Source organism: Lagenorhynchus albirostris, chromosome X (genome assembly GCF_949774975.1).
Source record: "Lagenorhynchus albirostris chromosome X, mLagAlb1.1, whole genome shotgun sequence".
NCBI lineage: Eukaryota > Metazoa > Chordata > Mammalia > Artiodactyla > Delphinidae > Lagenorhynchus > Lagenorhynchus albirostris.
Genome location: NC_083116.1, coordinates 122,250,864 through 122,276,459, shown reverse-complemented (window position 1 = coordinate 122,276,459; position 25,596 = coordinate 122,250,864). Strand labels below are relative to the sequence as shown.

The 25,596-nt window shown below is 45.3% G+C and overlaps 1 protein-coding gene across 1 annotated transcript; it reads left to right on the top strand.

Moving 5' to 3' along the window:
• Window positions 1-964: 964 nt before the first annotated feature.
• Window positions 965-4,072, top strand: TLR8 (toll like receptor 8). The gene has a single exon (XM_060137641.1). It carries the CDS (start codon window positions 965-967, stop codon window positions 4,070-4,072), a length of 3,108 nt encoding a protein of 1,035 aa, XP_059993624.1.
• Window positions 4,073-25,596: the final 21,524 nt, after the last annotated feature.

The following is a 25,596-nucleotide window of genomic DNA, read 5'->3' as shown; positions in this document are numbered from 1 at the left end:
AAGGATGCATAAAAATATAAAGCGTCATGTCTTCCCCACAGAAGTTTACAAAAGCAGAAGAACGGCTCTTCATGCCAATGTTTGTATGATAAGGGACATATAAATAGTAGCCTCCTTAGAAAACATTTTTTGAGTGCTGTCTACATTTGAGGAACTGTTCTGGCATAAAGATTTCAAAATGAGATTGTATAGCATGATGGTTAGTGATTAGAAATGCCATGTTGGAATCAGATGGACTCGTCTCCCCTCTACAGTGTGTTATCCTTCTGAAAGTTAGTTAAGTCTCTGAGTTTGTTTCTTCACTTACAAAATGTGGATAATAATAGAACCTGTCCCGTTTGTTACTGGGAACATAAACATGGGTGAGAAAATGTTTACGTTTGGCGTAAAACGTGACACTTTGTTTGCTATTATTATCGACAGAAAATGTCCACTTTCATGCTAGGACATAAGAGAATTTGATACATACCATCATAGAGGTATAGAAAAATTGTGGGAAGTACCAATAAAATATATGCTGTGTAGGTAAAAGGTCATCTCCGGATCTGGACTCTCCTTGGGACTGGCCAAAGTTTCATCGAGTTATGCTAATAGGTCGAAGCGACAGATGTATAGCTTGCTGTGCTATAGATCTGGCGTGAACCATAGCCAGGGTCCAGCATCAGGCCCGTTATGGTGGTGAGGCATCTTGATGAGTGCTTCCGCAAAAGCTTTTCAGGTTTTCTTGTCATCACATCTCAGATAGCTTCATCTTTCACTTCTTTGAGCACCATGAAGCTGAACACGGTCAAAAACTAAAATCGTTTGGAACCTAATTTAATGCAGTGTATTTAACAGTTAAGAGAACTCCCACTTCAAAACTCAGGCCAAGTATGGTTGAAGCACTGTGAATTTCATCATGAAATGCCCGGCAAATATTGCCCCTCTCATATTGTGACTCCACTTTGATTTTCTTTAGGAAAACATGACTCTTCACTTTTTGCTTCTGACCTGCCTTTTCCTGCTAATCTCTGATTCCTGTGAGTTCTTCGCTGAAGCAAATTATTCTAGAAGCTATCCTTGCGATGAGACAAAACGAAATGGCTCCGTTATTGCAGAATGTAACAATCGTCGATTACACGAGGTACCCCAAACAGTGGACAAAAGTGTGACAGAACTAGACCTATCTGGTAATTTCATCAGACGCATAACAAATGAATCATTTCAAGGGCTGCAAAATCTGACTAAGATCGATCTAAACCATAACGTCAAGCTGTGGCCCCAGAATGAAAATCCTGCTGTAAAGAACGGTATGACTATCACAGACGGGGCATTTCTCAACCTAAAAAACCTAAGGGAGTTACTGCTTGAAGACAACCAGTTACAAGAAGTACCGGCTGGTTTGCCAAAATCTTTGAAAGAACTTAGTCTAATTCAAAATAGAATAACTGTGTTAACGAAAAAGAACACTTCTGGACTTAGGAATCTGGAAAGTCTCTATTTGGGCTGGAACTGTTACTTTGCTTGTAATGAAACCTTTGCCGTAGAAGATGGAACCTTTGAAAACCTTACCAAGTTGAAGGTGCTGTCATTATCTTTTAATCCCCTTTTCCACGTGCCACCCAAACTGCCAAGCTCCCTAACAGAGCTCTATCTTAGCAACACCAAGATCAAAAACATCAGTCAAGAAGACTTCAAGGGACTGAGAAATTTAAAAGTACTAGATTTAAGTGGGAACTGCCCGAGATGTTTTAACGCGCCATTTCCCTGCATACCTTGCAAAGGAGGTGCTTCAATTCAGATACATCCTCTTGCTTTTCAAACCCTGACCCAACTTCGCTACCTAAACCTCTCTAGCACTTCGCTCCGGAAGGTTCCTGCGACCTGGTTTGACAACATGCATCATCTAAAGGTGCTGCATCTCGAATTCAACTATTTAATGGACGAAATAGCCTCTGGGGAATTTTTGGCAAAACTGCCCTCCTTAGAAATACTTGACTTATCTTACAACTACGAGCTGAAAAAATATCCACAGTACATTAATATTTCTCAAAAATTTTCAAAGCTTACATCTCTCCAGATATTGCATTTAAGAGGTTATGTGTTCCAGGAACTTAGAAACGAAGATTTCCAGCCCCTGAGGAACCTCTCAAATTTAATGGCTATCAACTTGGGCGTTAATTTTATTAAGCAAATTGATTTTACCGTTTTCCAGTCGTTCTCCAACCTGAAAATCATTTACTTGTCCGAAAACAGAATATCACCCTTGGTCAGTGATACCGAGCAACAAAATGCAAATGGCTCCTCTTTCCAAAGGCATAGCCTTAAGCCACGGTCAGCAGTTACTGAGTTTGACCCACATTCGAATTTTTATCATGACACCAATCCTTTGATAAAGCCACAATGTTCCAATTACGGCAAAGCCTTAGATTTAAGCTTGAACAGTATTTTCTTTATTGGGATAAAGCAATTTGAAGGTTTTAGGAACATTTCCTGTTTAAATCTGTCTTCAAATGGCAACGGTCAAGCGTTAAATGGAACTGAGTTTTCACTTTTGCGTGGTATCAAGTATTTGGACTTGACAAACAACAGACTAGACTTTGACGATGACGCTGCTTTCAGCGAATTGCCATTGTTAGAAGTTCTAGATCTGAGCTACAATGCGCACTACTTCCGAATAGCAGGGGTAACACACCGTCTAGGATTTATTCAAAATTTAACTCAGCTGAAAGTTTTAAACTTGAGCTACAATAGTATTTTTACTTTAACAGAACCATACCTGAAAAGCATGTCCCTGGAAGAATTAGTTTTCAGTGGAAACCGCCTTGACCTTTTGTGGAATGCTCAAGATGTCAGGTACTGGCAAATTTTTAAATATCTCAGCAATCTGACACGGCTTCATTTAGCCTCTAATAACCTTCAGCGTATCCCCGATGAAGCCTTCCTTAACTTGCCCCGGAGTCTCACCGAACTATATATAAATGATAATAGGTTAAATTTCTTTAACTGGTCATTACTACAGCAGTTTCCTCATCTCTGCTTGCTTGACTTAAGTGGGAACGAGCTGTTCTTTGTAACTGACAGCCTATCGAAATTCACATCTTCTCTTGAGACACTGCTCCTGGGTCAAAACAGGATTTCCCACCTGCCGTCCGGCTTTCTTTCCGAAGCCAGCAGTCTGACACACCTCGATTTAAGTGCCAACCAGCTCAAGATGATCAACAAATCCACGTTTGAAACTAAGACCGCCACCAAGTTAGCCATTTTGGAACTAGGTAGAAACCCTTTTGACTGTACCTGTGACATCGGAGATTTTCGAGAATGGATGGATGGGAATCTGAACGTCACAATTCCCAGATTGACAGATGTCATTTGCGCCAGTCCTGGGGATCAACAAGGCAAGAGTATTGTGAGTCTAGAGCTCACAACTTGTGTTTCAGATACCATTGCGGCAATATTCTGTTTCTTCACCTTTTTTGTCACCATCTCAGTTATGCTGGCTGCCCTGGCTCATCATTGGTTTTACTGGGATGCTTGGTTTCTCTATCATGTGTGCTTAGCTAAGGTAAAAGGCTACAGGTCTCTTGCCACATCCCAGACTTTCTACGATGCTTACGTTTCTTATGACACCAAAGATGCCTCTGTCACGGACTGGGTGATCAATGAGCTGCGCTTCCACCTGGAAGAGAGTGAGGACAAAAATGTGCTCCTCTGTTTAGAGGAAAGGGATTGGGACCCGGGACTCGCCATCATCGACAACCTCATGCAGAGCATCAACCAAAGCAGGAAAACAATATTTGTTCTAACCAAAAAGTATGCCAAAAACTGGAACTTTAAAACAGCTTTCTACTTGGCCTTGCAGAGGCTAATCGATGAGAATATGGATGTGATTGTCTTTATTCTGCTGGAGCCAGTGTTGCAGCATTCGCAGTATTTGAGGCTGCGGCAGAGGATCTGCAAGAGCTCCATCCTCCAGTGGCCCGACAACCCCAAGGCGGAAGGCTTGTTTTGGCAGAGTCTGAAAAATGTCGTCTTAACTGCAAATGATTCACGGTATAACAATTTGTATGTCGATTCCATTAAGCAGTACTAACTGATGTTAAGTCTGGGTTCACCAACATACTAAGAATGCACAGCAGTGACCCTTCTGTCTTAGCTATCACTTGGTGTGTAACAAATTACCCCCAAACTTAATGGCTTAAAATGATACAATTTGTTATATCATAGTCTCTGGATCAGGAGTCCAGGCGTGGCTTATCGCTGGGTCCTCTGCTCAGGGCCTCTCAAAGGCTGTAATCGCCGTGTCAGCCAGGGCCACAGGCATCTGCTAGGGTTAGCGTCCACTTCTGAGCTCACACTCATGTGGTGGTTTTCAGGGTTGAGTTCTTCCTGGGCTGTTGGCCCAAGGCTGCCCTCAGTTCCCGGCCATGTGGACTCCTTGCTGTGGCAGCTTGCTTCATCAAAGCCAACAAGAGAGAGAGATTGCTGACACCGTGGAAGTCGCCATCTTTGTAGTCTAATCAGGGAAGTGATAACCCATCACCTTGGCCATAGTCTGCTTGTTAGAGTTAAATCACCGGCCCTGCCAGCTCCATGGGAGTGATCACCTCAGTCCTGGAAAAGTGGTCCATGACCGAGATGGGCGGTTGTGATAGCCTTGCTCAGCCTGCCATCTTGGTCATAAATGGTGAATGCCAGGAGAGGGGACCATTGTGGCCATCTTAGCAGTTGGCCTACTATACCTTCATTTCAATATCTCAGAACTTTTGCAACTATGATACTTCTGATGTTAAGTTGCTATTTAGATTTATCATATATCCATGGCCATGTGGTTATATTACGCTGTGTTTGCATTAGTCCTTCTTTTACAATTACTTTTATAAATACTGGCTATAATATTTCACTTCTAAGGTTTAGATGCCATTTAAAGGCTAAGATGGATGGTATTTAAAGTGTTTTGCTTTTGTTTTTTTTACTTCTTAACCATTTTATAAAAGTGTGTAGCTAAATTAGAAGCATTTGGAGTATCTGTCAATTGCTATTGCTGTAAATCATGATATTAATGATTAAAGTGCTTCATTTCACATCATGAGCATATAATAAATACACAGTAGGGAAACAGATCTATAATATAAAATAAGTTACCTAAATGTCCATTGACAGATGAATGGATAAAGAAGATGTAGTACATATATACAGTGGAATACTACTCAGCCATAAAAAAAGAACGAAATAACACCATTTGCAGCAACATGGACGCACCTGGAGATTATCATACTACGTGAAATAAGTCAGAAAGAGAAAGATAAATACCATATGGTATCACTTATATGTGGAATCTAAAATATGACACAAAGGAACCTATCTACGAAGCAGAAACAGACTCATGGACAGAGAACAGACTTGGTTGCCAAGGGGGAAGGGGAGGGACTGGGAGTTTGGGGTTAGTAGATGCAAACTATTCCATATAGAATAGATGGACAACAAGGTCCTACTGTACAGCACAGAGAACTATATTCAGTGTCCTGGGATAAACCATAATGGAAAAGAATACTAAAAAAGAATGTATATATAACTGTCACTCTGCTGTACAGCAGAAATTAACACAACATTGCAAATCAACTATAATTTAAAAAATAAATAAAAGCCCGGGGGACTAAAAAATAAAATAAAATACCATCAACACTGGGTTTTTGGAGAATACTTAGGAAGAAAAAGCTTTGGTAGAAATCAAAGGGAGAACAGTTTTCATAAAGTTTGTACATTAAGATAATTATTAACAGAGAAATTCTATCTTTAGTTCCTACTCAGAAGACGTAATGTCAGAATGCCTACCTGTCGGTACCCTTTATGCAGTTCTGCCACATGTAACAATGTTGGCATTCCCTACCACCTCTGCTACCCCTTGGTTCCTCTGCATCTGTCCATAGCATCTTCTATCCAGTGTAGTATGAATCTTGAAGAGGTACCTTATGAACTTGAACTGAAAATAACTGGAAATTATTCGAGCGTAAGAAAGTAAAGTCCCTTTAGAATGAAAAGAAGAAAAATCTCCAGTGCACCTTACTACCTTAAGTACAGTCTCTTAATTAATCTTGCAGCATGAGTTACCTTTAAATATGAGTTTCTAAGGAACTGAACGAAATGATGTGTCTTAGTGTAACATGGACAAAGTGGAAATCAGTCAAGGACGATTTTAGCTTTGTCACGTTGAACCCTGTTCTGTGCCCATGATGTTAATAGAAAGGTATTTATGCTTGCATTTGTTGAGGCATGAAGACAAATATCTAAAAGCAGGACCATTCATGGTGGGGTGCAGTTACAGCTCGTTCCTGTGGATGCCACATTAACTTGTTGTCTGGTAGAAGCTCATTCCTGTGTTCTCTGATTGTTTTGGTAAAATAAAAATGTACATGTTTTCAGTGGTAGTGATTACAGGTCTATGTTAAGCTCACATACTTTGGCAGTGTCCTGTTGACAGAATGACAAGTTAATGAAAGTCACAAACAATTTTACCTTTTCCTTAGCAAACATCTTCATAAAGTGAAGGTAGTGAAATCAATGGTTAATAAAAACATTTGTTCTTGAAACTCATTCATTCCTCATTTAAGATACCATTATGGAAAAATCAGAACTGTAATTTTGTTGGTTGGTTGGTTGGTTTTGTTATGTTTTGCGGGAGAAGGAAGGATTATTACTTGCAGCAAGTAAGGAGAGCACCGGGGATCTTTGCCGAAGCGGTGTCTCCCAGACCTCTAATTTGTTAAAGAGAAAGCATTGTTTTGTTTTCTGTTATTTTTAAATGAATATATGATAATACCCATATACAAGCTTTTAAAAATTCAAATTTTACAAAGGGACGTATGATTAAATTTCAGTCTCCCTCTCAACACAACTTCGCTTCCTAGAGCCAATCACTGTTAAAAGTTCTTATGTAGGGCTTCCCTGGTGGCACAGTGATTGAGAGTCCGCCTGCCGATGCAGGGGACACGGGTTCGTGTCCCGGTCCGGGAAGATCCCACATGCCGCGGAGCGGCTGGGCCCGAGAGCCATGGCCGCTGAGCCTGCGCGTCCGGAGCCTGTGCTCCGCAACGGGAGAGGGCACACAGTGAGAGGCCCGCGTACCGCGAAAAAAAAAAAAATAGTTCTTATGTATCCTTTTGTATTATAAGTGTAAAGGCTCAGTTGCTGTAACCAAGAGATCCAACAATACTGAAGTTTATTTCTTTATCCCATACGCTATGGCCTGAATGTTTGTGTCCTCCCAAAATTCACATGTTGAAACCTAACCCCCAAGGTGATGGTGTTAGGAGGTTGGACCTTTGGGAGGCGATTAGGTCATGAGAGCAGATCCGTCATGAATGTGATTAGTGCCCTTATAAAAGTGGTCCAAGAACCCTCCCTTGCCCCTTCCACCATGTGACGGTACAGCAAAAAGATAGCTACCTAGGAAGCGTGCTCTCACCAGACACTGAATCTGCCAGTGCCATCATCTTGGACTTCCCAGCCTCCAGAATTTTGAGAAATAAATGTTTGTTGTTTATAAGCCACCCGATCTCTGGTATTTTGTGATAGCACCCTGGACGGACTGAGACACCCATAACAGTTCCAATGAGAATAGTTTGGGTTGGCAGGGCAGCTCTGCTCTACATGGCCATTCAAGATCCCATGTTCCTTTCTCTTGTTGCTCTGCTGTCCCCCAGGGAATTGGCATCACCTCCATCGTCCAGGCAGGGTCACCAGTGAGGGTGGGTTCCCACTGTAGGCAGGGGGAAAAATAACAAGGAAGAATACTCAGACCAGTGTCTTAAGGCCTAGACTCAACAGCGGCAAACATCTGCTCCCCTTCCATTAGTGAGGACCTATTTGACGCCACATAACTGCAAGGTATGCTGGGAAATATATATATTTCAAATATAACTGTGGAAGCAAGAGAAGGGATTTGGGAGATAGCTAGCAGTCTCTGCCACAACTTCTAGAAGCTTTCAGTTTGCATATCTAAGCCTTTAATTGCTCTTTTACTATAAAGGAGCAGACTCTATACTACTCTTCTACATTTTGCTCTTTTCACTTAAAATTTCTCAGTGTATATTTTTCTTTCTAACGGCTGCATGGTACTGACTTATACGAATGTATCAGAAGGTATTTTCCCCATCCTTTATTGCTGAACATTTAGATTGCTTCCAATCTTTTGGTATTACAGATAATTCTAAAATACTTATATCTTCGTGTTCACGTATACCTATCTTTATAGTCTAAGTTTAGTGCAGTGATAAAGTGGTCTGCAGACTGATGCTGCGTCACACCCTGGGGTGCATTCTCTGCACTCTCAGTACCGTTTCCTGCCACGTGGAGACTCCGTCTCAGAGGGCAGTCTCCATTCTTTTGATGCAGCTGGTTCCTACTCAAATATTTTACACTGTTCATGCAACAAAAATTGAGGGAGCACCTCCTGTGTGCACCAGATGTCACTGTGTCAGAGCACACTTGTGCGGAGTCGTTGGACCAATGGTGACTGGCCTGCTCTCCCCTCTCCAAGTCCGGGCTTCAGGTGAGCATGTTTCCTCGGGGTGAAAGAGGGGAAGGAAGAGAGGGCTGTGGGAAGGAGCAGCTGTGTTCCAGCAGTCAACATCTGTGTGTGTGAAGGACTCTCTGGGAGGTCTGCCAGGCCTCCATGCTCCAGCTGGTCCTACCACAGTACTGGAAACCCTCCACACAATGCTCATTGCTACATCCTAAAGGAGCCAAGAGTTAGAGCATTAACACTTTAGCTATAATTAGGTCCGCAGACCCCTTCTATTGAGATAGAATAGGCCTCACACATTCCAAACCTCTTCTATCTTTTTCAAGGCTCCATCCTCCCCTATTATCATTTTTGGTGGTGAGAATACAAAAGTATCGGGCCTGGGATATCTCACCTTTTATCTCATCTATCTTCTTCAATTCACAATTTCTACTTAATGGACAAATGCTTTTTGAACAACTTATACGTGTTGATTCCAAAATGGCCAAAATCTATCAGCTAACCAATGGATAAATAAAATGGGATATAGCCATACAACGGAATATTATTCAGCCTTAGAAAGGAAGGAAGTACTGACACACACTACAACATGGATGTGCCTTGGAAACCTGATGCTCAGTGAAAGAAGCCTGTCAGAAGAGACCACATACTGTATGATGCCATTTATAGGAAATGTCTAGAATAGGCAAGTCCATAGAGACAGCAATAAGTGGTTCCCTGGGGGCTGGGGCATTGTAAAAAGATGGGAAGTGACTGCAAATGGTAACAGGATTTCTTGTTGGAGCGAGGCAAATGTTCTAAAAGTCATTATAGTGATGGTTGTACAACTCTGTGGATCTACTGACAGCCTTATTTCTCTTCTTTGCCCTTTTTTGGGTGGCTTTTCTAGCATCGCCCCACCATGTCTGAAGCTCCTGGCATTTCTACTCTTCACTCTTGAAGTCCTCTCTATCAGCTCACTTTGGTCCTCTGCTTTTTTCTTGGAGCTGGTTAAGATTTGCCAAATCCCTCTTTGGCACTGATCTCTGTTGGCCTCTGTAAAATGCCCGGGTCTGGTCATAGCAAATCACTCCACCTTTTGAGCATGATTCCTCATTTGCAGAATGGACTACATGATCTCTACGTTATTTTCTAACATTACAACTGTATTAGTTTCCTAGGGTCACCATCACAAAGTACCACAAACTGGGTGGCTTAAAAACAAGTTTATTGTCTCACAGTTCCAGAGGCTAGAAGTCTGAAATCAAGGTGTCTACCAGGCTGTGATCCCTCTGAAACGTGTAGGGGAGGATCCTTCCTTGCCTCTTCTAGCTCCTGGTATTTGCTGGCAGTCCTTGGCGTTTCTTGGCTGTAGACGCATCACTTCAATCTCTGCCTCCATTGTTACATGGCTGCCTTCCCTCTATGTGTCACTTCTCTTCTTATAAGGACGCCAGTCATGTTGGATTAAGGGTCCACGCCTACTCCAGCATGGCTTCATTTTAACTAATGTGATCTGCAACAGCCCTATTGCCAAACGAGGTCTCATTCTTTTTTTTAAATTTATTTATTTTTGGCTGCGTTGGGTCTTCGTTGCTGCGCGCGGGCTTTCTCTAGTTGCGGCGAGCGGGAGCTACTCTTCACTGCAGTGCCCGGGCTTCTCATCGCAGTCGCTTCTCTTATTGCGGAGCACGGGTTCTAGGCGCGCGGGCTTCAGTAGTTGTAGCTTGCAGGCTCTAGAGCGCAGGCTCAGTAGTTGTGGCGCATGGACTTAGTTGCTCCGTGGCATGTGGGATCTTCCCGGACCAGGACTCAAACCCGTGTCCCTTGCATTGGCAGGCGGATTCTTAACCACTGCGCCACCAGGGAAGCCTGCGGTGGTTTCTCTTGTTGCAGAGCACGGGCTCTAGGCACACGGGCTTTGGTAATTGCAGCACGTGGGCTCAGTCGTTGTGGCACGCAGGCTCTAGAGCGCAGACTCAGTAGTTGTGGCGCACGGGCTTAGTGGCTCCGCGGCATGTGGGATCTTCCCGGACCAGGGCTCGAACCCGTGTGCCCTGCATTGGCAGGCGGATTCTCAACCACTGCGGCACCAGGGAAGCCCCACGAGGTCACATTCCGAGGTACTGGGAGTTTGGAAGGACTTCAACATAAAATTGGGGGTGGGGGGACACAGTTCAACTCATAACAACAACCATGGCTTTTCTTCTTTAGAAATCACTCAGAACTCCACAAAAGTTGAAAATGCCCTTGTGAAAGGGAAAGTCATTTATGAATATTGGAAGAATAAAGGCAATTTCCCTCTCAGCTATTAATAGAGCTATTATACTGATATGGCCAGGTTTCCACCGTCATTATCCTTGAACTTAAAACCATAATAGTATCCATTATTTCCCGTGAGTACAGAAGAAGTTTGCACAATTGTGTTCTCTTCCTTTCTGCCCTTGAGTGCTTTCAGGGAATGGGGAAATTGGTAAAGCCCCATGTCTTACTCAGCAATCACACTGTAGTCTTAGGGGAACAAGGGAAGGGATAACTGTGTTTTGAACCTGCAGGAGGCATCTCAGGACTTCCTCTGCCAAGGACTCAAAATGGAAAATGGTCTTTATAAATGTCCCTTCAGTGTGCAAAGGGAAGAGACTAGAGGTTCCAACAGAAAAACAAAAACCCCACTTATGATAGTAGAATATTGCCATTGGGAAGCTGTTTATTTTTTGAGCCTTTTAATTTCTAGTGAGAAACGCACTTCTAGTAGAGAAAAAAGACCCCTCTGTCTTACCTTCCCAGTCTTCCTCTCCTTTGACATTCTACCTGGACTATTTTAGGGATAAGTCTCTAGTTATCTCAGTAATGATGACACCAGAAGCTCAGAGATGACCAAGAGCGATCTCTGGATTTGCAGGAAAAGCTCACATGCAGGTGCCCAAGCCAGAAACCCGAGGCTCACTGTCGACTCCTGCATCTCACCCCCACACCCAACCATTCATCTAGCAGTCTTGACTTCACCTCTTAAATTTGTCTCCCATCTGTCCTCCGTCTTCATCTCCATCATCAACATGCCTTATCCAAGCTACGAGCATCTCTCATTGGCTTCCTGGTATCCACTCTGGTCCCTGCAATTCAGTAGTAGCCAGTGATTCGTGTAAAAGGTGTGAGTACTGAATTAACTTTAAAATCTTAATTCCTAAACAAGGCACACAACGCTCTCCATAACCTCCCATTCTCCTGCCCCACCAGCCTCCTCTCTAAGCGTCCCCATCACAGGCCTTGGTTCACGCTGAGAACGCACCAAACCCTCTTGCGTCAGGGCCTCCACTCATGCTATTGCCCTGAGGCACCTCTTCCTCCAGGCTTCACTTACCTAATTCCTCTTCATCCTGCAGGGAGAGGTTAGATATCACTTACAGAGGCTATTCCCTAACCTCTAAATCTCCCTTATACTATCATCTTAGCATTGATCACTAGTTTTATTGTGTAGATGATAGAGAAATGGATAGAGTGCTATTAACACATGGGTCTTCCATTAGACTGTGGCTTCCAGGGACGAGGGAAGGTGTCTTTTGATCCATCGTTCTGTCCCCAGTGTTCATTACCATGCTTGATACACAATAAACTTCTCAGTAAATACTTTTCAAGTGAATGAATGAATGCATGAATGAAGGTTCAGATAGACTTCTCCAGCTGCATGCCAGGACAGATGTGGTATAAGCAGGAGGTCACACTGTCATATATCACACTGCAGTGCCTGTGGTGGTGGGGAGCTTCTTAACCCTCCATTTCCCCCTTTCCCACTCCCAGTAGCAAGCATGCTGGTTGTCAGTTGGGTCCTATATAGCGCCAACCATCTTGGATGCCGTGATGCCGAGTCCATGAGGTTCTGCGCCCAGGCAAGAATCATTTGCATTCTTCTCTGACTGTTGGGCTGTGATTCAGAGCAAGTGCAGCATAGACGAAGAAGTCAGTTGAGTGCAACAGTATAGAGATCATGTGATGATCCACAAACAGATACATAATAACAGTGAGTGTGTTCTCCACCAGAAATTCTCCTGAGGTCAAATAGCTTTGGGAACGGCTTGGCTATCAGAGTATTCCTAACAGGCATTTCCATCTCCAAGAGGGATTTGAAGGCCTGCTAGAGAGTCATCCAACATAGTGAGCCCCTGGAAATGTTCCCGGGTACACGGCGACAGTCGCTATTCTGCCATGGATTGTTCTGTTCTAAAAGCCCCCAAAATAATAGTCTAGGCCACGTGCCTTGAGGCCTTTATATCCAGCTGATTGCCGCCTTGAACTGGCCCTACCGGGTCTCCAGAGGGGACATTATGGCTTCTAAAGAGAGAAGTGACAACAAAGCAGATTATAATTCAGAAGTAATAAATAATGAAACTGTAAAAATGATAGAATCTTCTTTGGTATAGGATAAAGCGGTTAATATTCATTTCTAAAGCATCATTGGCCATGCAAAGGATAATTTTAGTACTTGACATGAACTGAAAACAGACATGATACTTCCATTGATTGGGCTAAACTTTGCTGCGGCTGAACGAGCTCTCTAGGGACTTATTAAGGAATATTGTGCTTTCAAAGATGTCAGATCCAGTGGGAATGACTAAAGCAGTTAGTCTCTAATCTTGGAAGAATTCCCACCTTTGAATCAGCCAACCAGATCTAACCAAGGTTGGACACTCTAGCAATATTGCTTACATTGGAAACCAATATGAAATGTGTACACGTATGTAAAATGTATACATATAGTATATGTGGAGAAGTATCTATACATAAAGATGGTCATCATTGACTGCTTAGTAGATATTAAGAAATTTAGTTAATAAAATTTAAAACAAGGAAACTGTGAGGAAAATGAGAGCATGACACAGCAATTTCTCTGTTTCTGTTTACATGTTTTTTCCTACTCTCCATTTTATAATGGCAGGGCCACTGAAAGGCGTCACCTCATGAAAAAAACACAAAAAAGACAAAATCCTGAAGATTTCCTTAGAGGGAATTCCTTCTCCTGGTTCAGCACATAGGCTAAAAGGTAGCTAAAGGTGAACAGGTATTAGCTGTGTTCAGTGGTGGGGGGGGAAAGAGAAAGAACAGGAAGGATGGGGTGAGTGGGAAAAGCCACAGTTCAGAGGCATTTGAGGGAAGGAGCAGAAAATAAACCGCTTCACAGGCTGTAATAACCCACATATTACCTATGATCTCTAGAACTTATTGTTTGACATGTATATAATAAGCAAATTAAGAGATAAGGAGCACGTAACAACGATGATTGAGTGGAGCTTCCCAAAGAAAGTTTAAAATTTATGTCTGGGGCTTCCCTGGTGGCACAGTGGTTGAGAGTCCGCCTGCCGATGCAGGGGACGCGGGTTCGTGCCCCGGTCCGGGAGGATCCCAAATGCCGTGGAGCACCTGGGCCCGTGAGCCATGGCCGCTGAGCCTGCGCGTCCGGAGCCTGTGCTCCGCAACGGGAGAGGCCACAACAGTGAGAGGCCCGCGCGTACCGCAAAAAAAAAAAAAAAAAAAAGCATTTAACTTTTATGTATACATTTTTCTTTAATTGTTAGAAATTTGTTTTTATTGATCCAGAAATCTTTCTCCTTATATATTTCTATATATTTCTCCCTAAATGTTCCACCCACTGGGCATGGTACTGGACACAGAGGTCTGAAAGATGCAAGTACAGGATTCCTGAACTCCAGGAGTACAAATCCAGTAGAGATGATCCTGGACAAATGATACTGCAGAGTGATACTTGACTAGATTCAGGAGAATGGGAAGACATGAGTCAGAAACAGGTTCTAAGGCAAAAATCCGCACACCTTGGAGACTAAATGGATTTATGGAGTGAAGCCCAGGAAGGTTTCCAGGGTTTAGGCTGACAGATTTGGGAGGAGAATGAGGAATCAGTTGTAAAATCAGGCCACTTTGGGGAGAACTGGTTTTCAGTTTTGACTTGTCGACTTTGGGTGATGGTGGGAGCCTTTAGGGCAGGGCTTCTCAGCCTTGGCACTGCTGGCATTTTGGACTAGATTATTCTTTGTTGGGGGAGGGGTGTCCTGTACACTGTAGGATGTTTAGCAGCATCCCTGGCCTCTACCCTCTACATGCCAGTAGCGCCCCCTCCCACAGTTTATATGCTACACCTATCAAGAAGAAAACTTACTAAATTCTTAGAGTCCAAGTCTCTATCCATTGGCTACGGATTATAAAAAGTTGCCCACTTTTGTCATTAAACTTGGAAAAAACAGGAGAGAGTTTATTCCACACTTATACCACAATGTGCTCACACCTGTATCCTCCCAAGTGCCAAGCACAGTTTAGAGCATTTGTTTAATAAATGTGGAATAAAATTCTGGAAAGTGAACTGATAAATATGTTTATTGTATAAATGATGCACATGGCCTAAAAGTGGCTAGTGTGGTGGAGAAAGTGACACATTCACTTTATGTGCGACTCAGCCTTCTCGATACTTCTTGATATTCCATTACTTCTCTTCCAGCCCTGCCTCAGTGGCTGCCATTTTCACTGAAGCAGTGGAGCCCTCCATAGTTCCACATACGGTAAACCCAGAAATGCTGACAATTCTATAAATAGTGAGAAGGCCTTAGAGCGGTTGTTTAAAACATGCGGAGTGAAATTCTGGAAAGTAATCCGATGAATATGTTTGTTATATAAATGATGCACACGTTAACCTTTCCAGAGATTTCCATGGTTTGTTAACGGAGGGCAGTATCTTAAAACCAAACGAATGCATTTCTAATGACGTCCCTTTGAACAATGTTGAAGGGATATAGTTTGAGCAAACAGCTACTGTGACAGGTTGGCTTTTTCTGGTCTCCCTGCCCCTTCAACTCATCAGGATGGCTTTGCATACCTTCCCAGCCTCCAGTGGCCAGAAGTTTCAAGTTAGGCCCTAATCTGGACACATGATCATGATTTTCTGATCACAGAACATGAAACATTACAAAAGGAAGGCTCATTTAAGTGGCAAGTGAACGTGGTCCAAAGATAATGTAAACTACTAGATGTGTGTGTCTCCCTATTCGCATTACCCCGTCTGATACGTTTAAGGAAGAGTCCTTTCTGCCTGCAGCATTGCTGGTGAATGTGGAGCGACAGCGTGAGCGGGGTCCAGCTGGGACTGACCTCCACCTGGGGGCGTGCGACTCACTCTGCCACAGCAGTCAACACCCATCGCCGCCGACAGGTGGCAGCCGCGGTCTGCCTAAAGCTTTGGTTTTCGCTTCACAAGGATCTCAGGGTGTGGAAACCCTTATTGTTTACTCTGAGATCTAGCTTCTCACCTGCCTGAGGACTCAAATCCTCCTCCAACCAGTACTACCACAGCCTCAGAGCAAATGTGTTGAGACTAAGAGAGCTGATAAAAGTCTGGATCAGTGCACATCAGAGAATGGGCTCTCTCTCATAAAACCGTACATGGTTTGTCCAGCAATTTCTAGGTTTAATCAGTCTAGACGGGAACCAGTAAACTCAAGTGCCAGTTTTTTATTGGCTCCTGGTGAAGTTACACGAGGCTGGGAGAACTGGTTTTCTAAGTGTGGGGCTTCTTTATTCCCTGCAACATGTTCTAGAAAATGTTCTGAGGCCTTTCACCTCCTGCCCAGCCAGGGCCTCCAACTGTAACTGGATGCTAAGCTTTTCTCAAACAGACACTTTATAAACAGCAGGAAACCCCAGAAACAGAAATGTAAAGTGGGAGTGAGGAAAATAAACTGGGCTGCAGTGGGTCTCTCCTGGGCTGCACGTGGGGATCAGCTGGGAGTTTCCCACCCCAGAGCTTCTGATTAACTGGTCTGAATGCAACCTGGGTAGTTGGAGTTTTCAAAGATCCCCGGGTGATTCTAGTGCTCAACCAAGACTGGGAACCATTGTTAGATGGGAGCCTTTGCTCCTGTGTTAAGTAAATCCCCACGCCCACGAGCTAGATTCCTCCTGCCTTAAGCAAGTTTCAAATAAAACCCCAACCTTAGGAAGGAACAGTTAGCACAGGGTCAGAGAAATGGGAACCTGATTTAAATGGAGCATAAAGCAAAGCCAGTTTTTTTCTCTCAAATCGCCTCCATTCACTGCTCCCAAAGAATACCAGCCTGTTATTTACTTTATCCATCTGTGAATGAAGGGGTTGTATTTGCTGACCTTCACATACTTCCACGTTGCCTAAGAGGAAGCCATGCTGCACTTCGGCTTTTGAGTGATCTGGCAGTTTTTTTGCATCACGTCCCTTTGAACCTTCGCATTGGACGGTGAAGCCTACCACCTTAGATTGATGGTTACATTGTTTTTTTGTTTTTTTTTTTTTTTGCGTTACGCGGGCCTCTCACTGCTGTGGCCTCTCCCGTTGCGGAGCACAGGCTCCGGACGCGCAGGCTCAGCGGCCATGGCTCACGGGCACAGCCGCTCCGCGGCATGTGGGATCCTCCCGGACCGGGGCACGAACCCGTGTCCCCTGCATCGGCAGGCGGACTCTCAACCACTGCGCCACCAGGGAAGCCCAATGGTTACATTTTTTTAAAATAAATTTATTCATTTTTGGCTGCGTTGGGTCTTCGTTGCCGCGCGCGGGCTTTCTCTAGTGGCGAGCGGGGGCTGCTGTTCGTTGCGGTGCGCGGGCTTCTCACTGCGGTGGCTTCTCTTGTTGCGGAGCATGGGCTCTAGGCGCACGGGCTTCAGTAGTTGTGGCACGTGGACTTCAGTAGTTGTGGCTCACGGGCTCTCTAGAGCACAGGCTCAGTCGTTGTGGCGCACGGGCCTAGTTGCTCCGCGGCATGTGGAATCTTCCCGGACCAGGGCTCAGACCCGTGTCCCCTGCATTGGCAGGTGGATTCTTAACCACTGCACCACCAGGGAAGCCCGATGGTTATATTTTTAAACATGCTGTTAAGTCCCATGATTCTCTTGGACAGTTAGACTAACTGACCTCTCAAGGGCAGGCAGAGTTGGTGGGGGGGTGGGGTGTAGCATGGTCGTGGGGTGTGGTGGAGGGACCGGAGCCTTGGAGCACGTGACAAGCTGGCCTCACCCGCCTCTCGCCATGAGCGTGATCTTACGCAGGTTTATCACTGGCTTCGGGCTTCACCTTGCTCATCTGTACTCTAAGGCAATCATAACCATGTCGGATGGTTTGTCTTAAATAAATGGGATAAAGCTGTTATGTGCTGGGAAAGTTTAACAACTGGTTCGGGGCATGGGAAGCCCCCCGATTTGTAGTGTTTGCCAATTTCCGTAGTGTCAATGCTCCCACCGTGGCTGATTTCAAGATACCAGTGTGACGTCACTGAATGTGGAACTGGGAAGAGATGTGGACCATCTTGGATAAACCATCTTGTAGAACCTGCCTAGAATGTAGCATATGCTCACAAGAGGTTACATCCTTGTCATCCCATCCCCCCGTAGGAATATATATGCCAACATAGGGCTTTACTCTTTTTAAAGCTCTTTCACATACACTATCTCATTAAATTCTCAGGGCAACATTGTGAGATGGGCAGGGCAGGTGTTATTTCTACGTTTTACAGATGAGAAGCCTCAGGCTCAGAGAGTCTGGAACAAACTGCTCAAGGCCACACAGTAAGTAATCTATAAAATGGGGGCAGTAAGCAGAATCATGGCCCCCAAAGATGTTTGCATCCTACTGTCTGGGACCTATGAATATGAAGGTCACATGGCAGAAGGGAATTTAGTTGCAGCTGGAACGAAGGTTGCTAGTCAGCTGACCTGAAAACAGGGAGAGGGTCCTGAATTATCCAGGTGGGGGCCCATGTAATCCCAAGGGTCCTCACAAGGGGAAGAGGGAGGCAGAACCAGAGGAAATGTAGCTACAGGGGAAGAGTCAAAGAGATGCAATGTTGCTGTTTTTGAAGATGGAGGAAGGGGCCACAAGCCAAGGAATGTGGACGGCTTCTAGAAGCTGCAAAAGGCGAGAAAGCAGCTTCTTCCCTAGAGCCTCCAGAAAGGGACACAGCCCTCCAGCACCTTGATTTTGGCCCCGTGAGGCCTGTGAGGGACTTCTGATCTCCAGAGCTGTAAGACGATACATTTGTATTGTTTAAGCTGCTAAGTTTGTGGTCATTTGTTACAGCAGCCATAGGAAAGGAATACAGTGGACTGGCAATTAGGCCTCGTCACCCCTCAAGTCACAGCTCACGTTCCACCTCCTGAGGGAGTCTTTTTTCCCTTGCCCTTTGTAGGCCTTTGCTTTCACCCCTGAGTTCCCATAATACCTGGCTTTTAGTGTTTACCATATGGTTGTAATTCTTGGCATCCCTGTCAGCCTTTTCTCTAATCCCTAAAGGCAAGATAGTTTTCTCCTCACTTTTGTGTCACTTTCTGCCAGCGTGGTACCTTCCCCGAGACCAGAACATAATACCTAGATTCAGAACGTATGAATGTGTGAATGAATGCTGACATTAGCAATAGTACTGCACCTCAGCATCACCAGAAATCATGGTGCTGAGCTGTCACAGCTACAGGACAATTAAAAGCATCTCTTGGTAGCATCTGGAGCTACCTACCCCACTTCCTGCAGTGCAGTCTGGGAGCTGCAGGAAAGATCAAGGCTACATGTCTTCCCATTGGCCCCGTAATTAGCCTTTCCCCCCAGGCCATCGTGTGTTTGTTAGCCTCTTTGCAGAGGGAACAGGGTTCTGGCTCAAGACAGCCTGATGAGTGGGTGCCAGGAGCCCCAGACTCTGATGCCACCATCTTTATTTCAGCAAAGCTGGTAATTGGATTTGAGCTTTTAGGCCAGTCACTTATTTACTCTGTCCTCATTTATCAAATGTGAGAACTACCAGTTCTGTGCTCAGCTAACTTTCAAGGCTTTAGAAAAAGGAGTAGAAGAGGTATGGACGGGCCTTGACTACTGTCACATAGTTAATACACTGAGAGCAGATGTGATCACGTGCTGAGAAGAGCCAGGGCTACATAGGAAAGTTCACAGTCACAGAGAAGTGAAAGTGAATTATGTCACTTTCTATCACGTGACAGCCTTGCGGTGCTGATGAACTCACTGAGCCTGTTTCCTCCTGTGTGAGGGGGATAACGATGTGTCTTATTTATTGATCACTCCCAGTGTCATGCGCCCTGTTCTAAGCCCTTTACTGTTATCTTTATTTTATAGTTACACAGCTTGTCAGTGTCAGAGTCAGGACCATTACATAATCTGTGAGCCCAGTGCCTTTCTTCACAGTGGCTAAGAATTTCAAGATGGTGGCAGCAGACCGTTAGACCAAGCACAGGGCCCTTCTAAGCGCCAGGCTCCCATGCGACCCTGGGCAGTCTGACTCCAGCGCCTTCTCTCTTAACATCTGTGCTACAATGGCTGTCTCCTCAGGTTGTCGTGAGGTTGGAAGTGAGACTCATGCATTCTTAGCAGCAGGAACAGTATGCACAGTGGTCTGGAAGTAGAGGCATGGAGAGGAATACACATAAGGGATGATAAACCCTTATGGCTACAGCTTTGGTGACTTGGAGGAAGCAGAAGCGTGCTGGTAGATAGTACACGTTCCAAACGTGATGCTCTGCAGGCCAGCCAGAGAGGCCCTTGCCCTCTAGCCTGCTGGTGATAGGAAGTGCTGGAAGGCTTAGAAGCAGGAGGTGATGTGGACACAGGTCAGGGAACTAACCCTAGGGGGCAGTGTGGAGCAGGGAAGGCCGGGGCAAGAGCACACCCTAGAAGAGGCTGTTCTGATGACACTCCAGGGGCACAATGATGAGGGGCTCCTGGAGCAGAGGCAGGGAAATGGGGAGAAATGGACAATTTTGAGGTAAGTCAAAATGACGAGTTTGGGTTACAATCTGGATATGGGGGGAAAAGGAAAAGCTTCTGATGCCCGATGACCTGGCCTTTCTGGGGTGTCTTGGGGTGGGTGTCGTCACCTACACCAACGTTGCTTTTGAGCATGTAGCAAACAGGATACATTTCCTCAGGAAGAAGAAATTTTTGAGAAGACAAAAATTGATTTCACTTCCTAAAAAGACCAGCTGTCACTGGCCATACATTCAGTCATTTCTCAGTTTGGATTTTCCCCCAAATATTCCAGTCCAGTTTTCAGAGGCATTATCAGTTCTTTGATTGTGTTCCTTGCGTATAATTATATAACCGTAATTGTAAATTTCAGAGGAAACAAACTATGCAATTAGAATAAAAGAAAACCAGAAAAAGAAAAAAAGAAATCCTCTTCCAACTCTCTCCCAGATTCTTCTTTTACACTGGGTAGGGGCCCGAGGAGCGACCCACCTCAAGCCCGACTGCCTGGGTTCAAATCCCAACTCCCACTTACTAGCGATGGGACTTTGGACAAGTTAGGTAAGCTGGTTCCCTCTGTAAAGGGGGATAACAATACTAGTTCTTACCTCATTCCTACCATATCACCTTGTTCTGAAGATTAAATGAGCAGTGCTTAGACGGGTCCCTGGCATGCCTGGTGAGCAGGCCATAAATGTCAGTTATCATCATAGTCTCCAGATTTTCTATGATGATCCTGAATGACATAGAAGATCAGAAGCATCTATATAAGTTATCATATTATCTTTATTATTACTTCTCTGTCGCCAGTGGGAATGAAGGGACCATCAGCTGACACTATGGTCATGAGGTTGGGTTAAGCCTTCCGCCTGCCTTGGAGGCCTGGAGAGAAGGACTTGTGGGCTGGTCCTCCAACATAGCCTTGTCGACTGAAAAAAAGAAAGAAAAAGCACAACCTAAAAGTTGAGAATTATGTTTTATTCGGCACACAAACTGCGGACTTGAACCCAGGAGACAACCTCTCAGAAAGCTCTGAGGGACGGCTCCAAAGAGGTAGGAGGGGGAGCCAGGATATATAGGAGTTTTTGCAAAAATACCAGGTAGTCAGAACATTAAAAGATCACTGTTAAAGAAAACCGGACGTCTCAGGTTAACGAATTTAGCAGTTTTCTTTATATGGGAAGATGCAAGAATCTGGGCTCATTGAGATCATTCCTTTGATATATACCTTAGCTATCGAGGGCCAATGTCCTGCTTTTCTCCATCCTGAATCCCCTCAGGGTGCACAGTCAGGGCGGCTGCAGTGGCTGAGGGCTTAATGTGGCTGCAACTTGCTTTGTTTCTCGAGCTCTCCGCGTTAATGACAATAACTCCCCGCTTGCAGGGCTGGACTTCTCTGCCCCAGGAAGCATTCAGCAAGCATTATTCCTTCAGGGCTGACGTGTCTGTGTGCTGGAGATACAAAGAGAAATGAAACCTAGGCCCACCGAGGAGACCCAGCCTGACAGGGAACAAACAAATGGCAGCGAGGGGAACAAACAAATGGCAGCGAGGGGAACAACTGTCACAACAGAAGACTTTCCGGGGCAGGGGGTGTGAGGACTGTATCCTGCTTCAGGAAGTCAGAGCTTCCCCCAGTAGGGCACCATTTAAGGCCAAGTCTCTAAAATGGCTGAGAGACAAGGAACTGTCTAGGGTGATGGAAATATTTTGTATCTCGACCAAGATGATGGTGACTCTGGCATACATGGTCGTCCACATTCATGGACGGTAACTTAACATGAGTGCATTTCATTTGATGTAAATTAAACATCGATCGAGTCGATTAGAAAGAGAGAATGCAAGGGCAGGCGTCCTCTTGTCCCATTAGCACATTGCCTGGCCCTTGGTGGACTCCCAGTCATTCTCTGCCCAGTGAGACCAGGAAGGCACAGAGGGGCGAGAGTACTGAAACTTTCTGTGTGCCCAGGAGCCGCGTCTCCCCGCCTGCTGGTTCTGAATCCCGCCTTTGTGTGGCCACCAGAAGCCCGGGCAGAAGCCAGCCTCTGCGGGGGAGGAGCCTTGGCTAACTGCGCAGATCCAGCCAGGCCTATCCAGGCCTCAGGGAGCGTGGGGAAGTCTTTTGGCTCGTTTGTCTCGACACACAGGCTCTCTGGGTCTGAACACGGGCGTGATTGGTGGATTGGCTCCAAGCCTCGCAGGCCTGTTTATCCTGCGGGCGGCTCCCATCTGCTCGGCTGTCTGAGCTCTCAGCTACCCCTCCTCTTCCCTCCCCCGCCCTTCTCTTCCTTCCCCTCCCCCTCTCTCCTCGTTCAGAGGACCCAGGGGGGCAGGGCTGGCAGGAGGCCCTAGAGGGAGAACTGAGGCCTGAAACTTACTAAGTTCTGTTCTCTGTGTGTGTGTGTGTGTGTGTGTGTGTCTGTGTCTGTGTCTCTCTCTCTGTCTGTCTGTCTGTCTGTCTGTCTGTGTTTGGGTGCATCTGGATGGACAGACAACTGAAGTAGGGATCAACCTGTGAATGGGTCTAAGTTTCCCCCCTCAAGGTACGATTGCCAGATCAACTCTAGGATGCCCAGTTAAACTGGACTTTCAGATAAATAACTAATCGTTTTTAAATATAAATGTCTCAGCTATTGCATGGGATAACTTATACTCAAAAGCTATTTGTTATTTATCTGAAATTCCAATCTTGCGACATTCTGCTTTTCTACCAGCTAAACCTAGCATCTCTGCTGGGGTGTGATGGGAAACGGTGGGAAGAGGGAGAAGACAGCCTTCCTTTAAGCCTGCACAAGGAACTCTCCGGGAAACGAGCACGGCCCAGCTACACAGTCTTCACCAGGGCACCAGAATCATGTCAATAATGTCAGTAATGATGGCGATTGCAGGGCGGGTGTGTGCAGCCTCTCTGCTCAGCTTCCTGGGAGGCGATTGTCCTATAATTCGCAGGGGAAAGCGGCAGTTGGCAGACGTGAGAAGGAACAGGGGCTGTGAAGATGCTCCATTCCATCTCCCACGCCCCACCTCCTCTGTGCCACTCTTTTTTGTCTCCCAGGATCTGAAGCCCACAATGTAGCCAAGTGGGAGTCACTGGGGATTACGGGCATGGATTCGGGGCATGGATTCAAGGCGGAGAGAGGTGGCAAGATGCCACTCCCATCCCTGCCAGCCTCACCTGTTTTTCCAGGCTTCCCCCATCCACTACTCATGTGGATGCCTCCCTGGTCAGAACTCCCACCGCAGTGCTCCATGGGCACTTAACCCTCGAGGTAGGCACAGGAGAAGTCAGTGGAAAGTTACTTGCACATAAACGGACAGATGGATGAGGAAACCCCAGGAAACCACGGCTCCTCCCCTGCAGGGGCGCCAGACCAGAAGCCAACCTTCTAGGCTTGGGACCCGCTTCTGGCCTTGCTACACACCCAGAGACCTTGGGCATGTCACTTACCACGTGTCCCATTTCTTCCCTTCTAAATGGGATGCCAGCTTCCTTATGACACCCTCACTGGGCTGTCAGGAGGCAAGAATGAGCTAGCAGATGCAAAATAACGGCAACATCTAAAAATGAATATCCAATCCGTAGATATGCAGACACACACATACATCATTATATGATTCCAGGAGCAGCTTCCCAACCTCACTTAATATATAGTTCAGTTCACCAAAATGCAATGTTTTGCTCACATTTTATGGGAAAGCCTCCAAGGCACAGCTGCTCTCATGAAGGATGGCTCTGAACTGGGCCTGCGGTGGGCTGGCTGACTAAACTGTACTTGAGTTGCCTTCTAGAACGGAGGTCTGCTGGAGACCTGTCTACAGCCAATTTGATTTCGGATTATAAGAGCCATAGTCTTGACAATAACTGTCCTCCTGCCCCTTTAAGAACACAAGTTCCGGGCTTCCCTGGTGGCGCAGTGGTCGAGAGTCCGCCTGCCGACGCAGGGGACACGGGTTCGTGCCCCGGTCCGGGAAGATCCCACATGCCGCAGAGCGGCTGGGCCCGTGAGCCATGGCCGCTGAGCCTGCGCGTCCGGAGCCTGTGCTCCACAACGGGAGAGGCCACAACAGTGAGAGGCCCGCGTACCGCAAAAAAAAAAAAACACAAGTTCCTTCAAGTGCACATAAGCAGGAAGTGCCCCTACTCAGTCCTGACTGCCTGTTTCACTTCCTTTCAAAGGTGTTTTCTTACTGAAGAAACCCCAAGTCCAAGGTCACATTCGATTTCTTTCAAATGCATACTCAACTCCCTTTGTGTTGGTTTTATGAAGTTTTTTGGCAGGAAAGGATAAAATAATATATAGTTTTTTATTTTATATTTTTTAGTAGACTTTACTTTTGAGAGCAGTTTTAGGTTCACAGCATAACTGGGTGAAAGGTATGGAGGTTTCCCATATGCCCCCTGCCCCCCACGTACATAGCCTTCCCCACCATCAACATAAGTAATGTTTTTTTAAATATATAAAAGATGAAAGTAAAACATAAAATGATATTTAAAATATTTTAAAATATAAAAGTAGTACATGCTTCTGGGAAAAACGTAAATAATAGAGGATTGTCCATTTCCCTTCCCCAGAGGTAACCTCTATTCATAGTTCTTAAAACTCCCTTCTGGAAATTGTCTCAATACCCCTGACTTTTTTATTGCACAGAGGAGACCATACACTCTTTCTAAGGTTCTCTTTTTTCCGCTTAAGAGTATAGTTTGGACATCCTTCCATGGCATCGTGAATAAACCTGCCCCAATCTTTTTCTAATGGCTGCATCATTTTCCATTGTTTGGGTATTCTATCCTACATTTAACTGATCTAATTAATATATACTTAGGTATGTATTATATATATATATATGTATGTATGTGGATGCAGACGTAGATATCTTTGTGTCCAAATACGGCGGTTGAAAACAATTCTAACAGTGGAATCGCTGGATCACGCTGGAAATGCTTGGAGAGCCACTGGTACCCCTGAAAAGTTGGATTTATACTTCCCACCAGGGCCTGTGAGAGCTGCTTTCGCTCTCCTTCCCCTGCATTCTGACCAACCTGAGGCATCATCCAACCTTCTCAGATTGTCAGTCTCAAAGGGACAGACTAGGGTTCCTTGTTCGATTCGCATCTGAAAGCCTCCTGTGGTGGGGGGGAATCTCTCCCTACATCAGTTTTGGCTCAGTGAGAGGGGCTTAGAGAGCAGACTCTGGAACCAGACGAGCCACTTGCCAAACTCTACAGCCTCGGTTTTTACATCTGTAAAATGAGCATCCATCCTTAGACCAAGTTCATGGGGTTATTGAGAGGATCCAACAGAGCAATACAGAGTATGTAGTGCTACAGATGTTAGTGTGT

Coding starts and splice junctions, on each gene's coding strand:
- TLR8 (XM_060137641.1), top strand. CDS start 965: ATGACTCTTCACTTTTTGCTTCTGACCTGCCTTTTCCTGCTAATCTCT.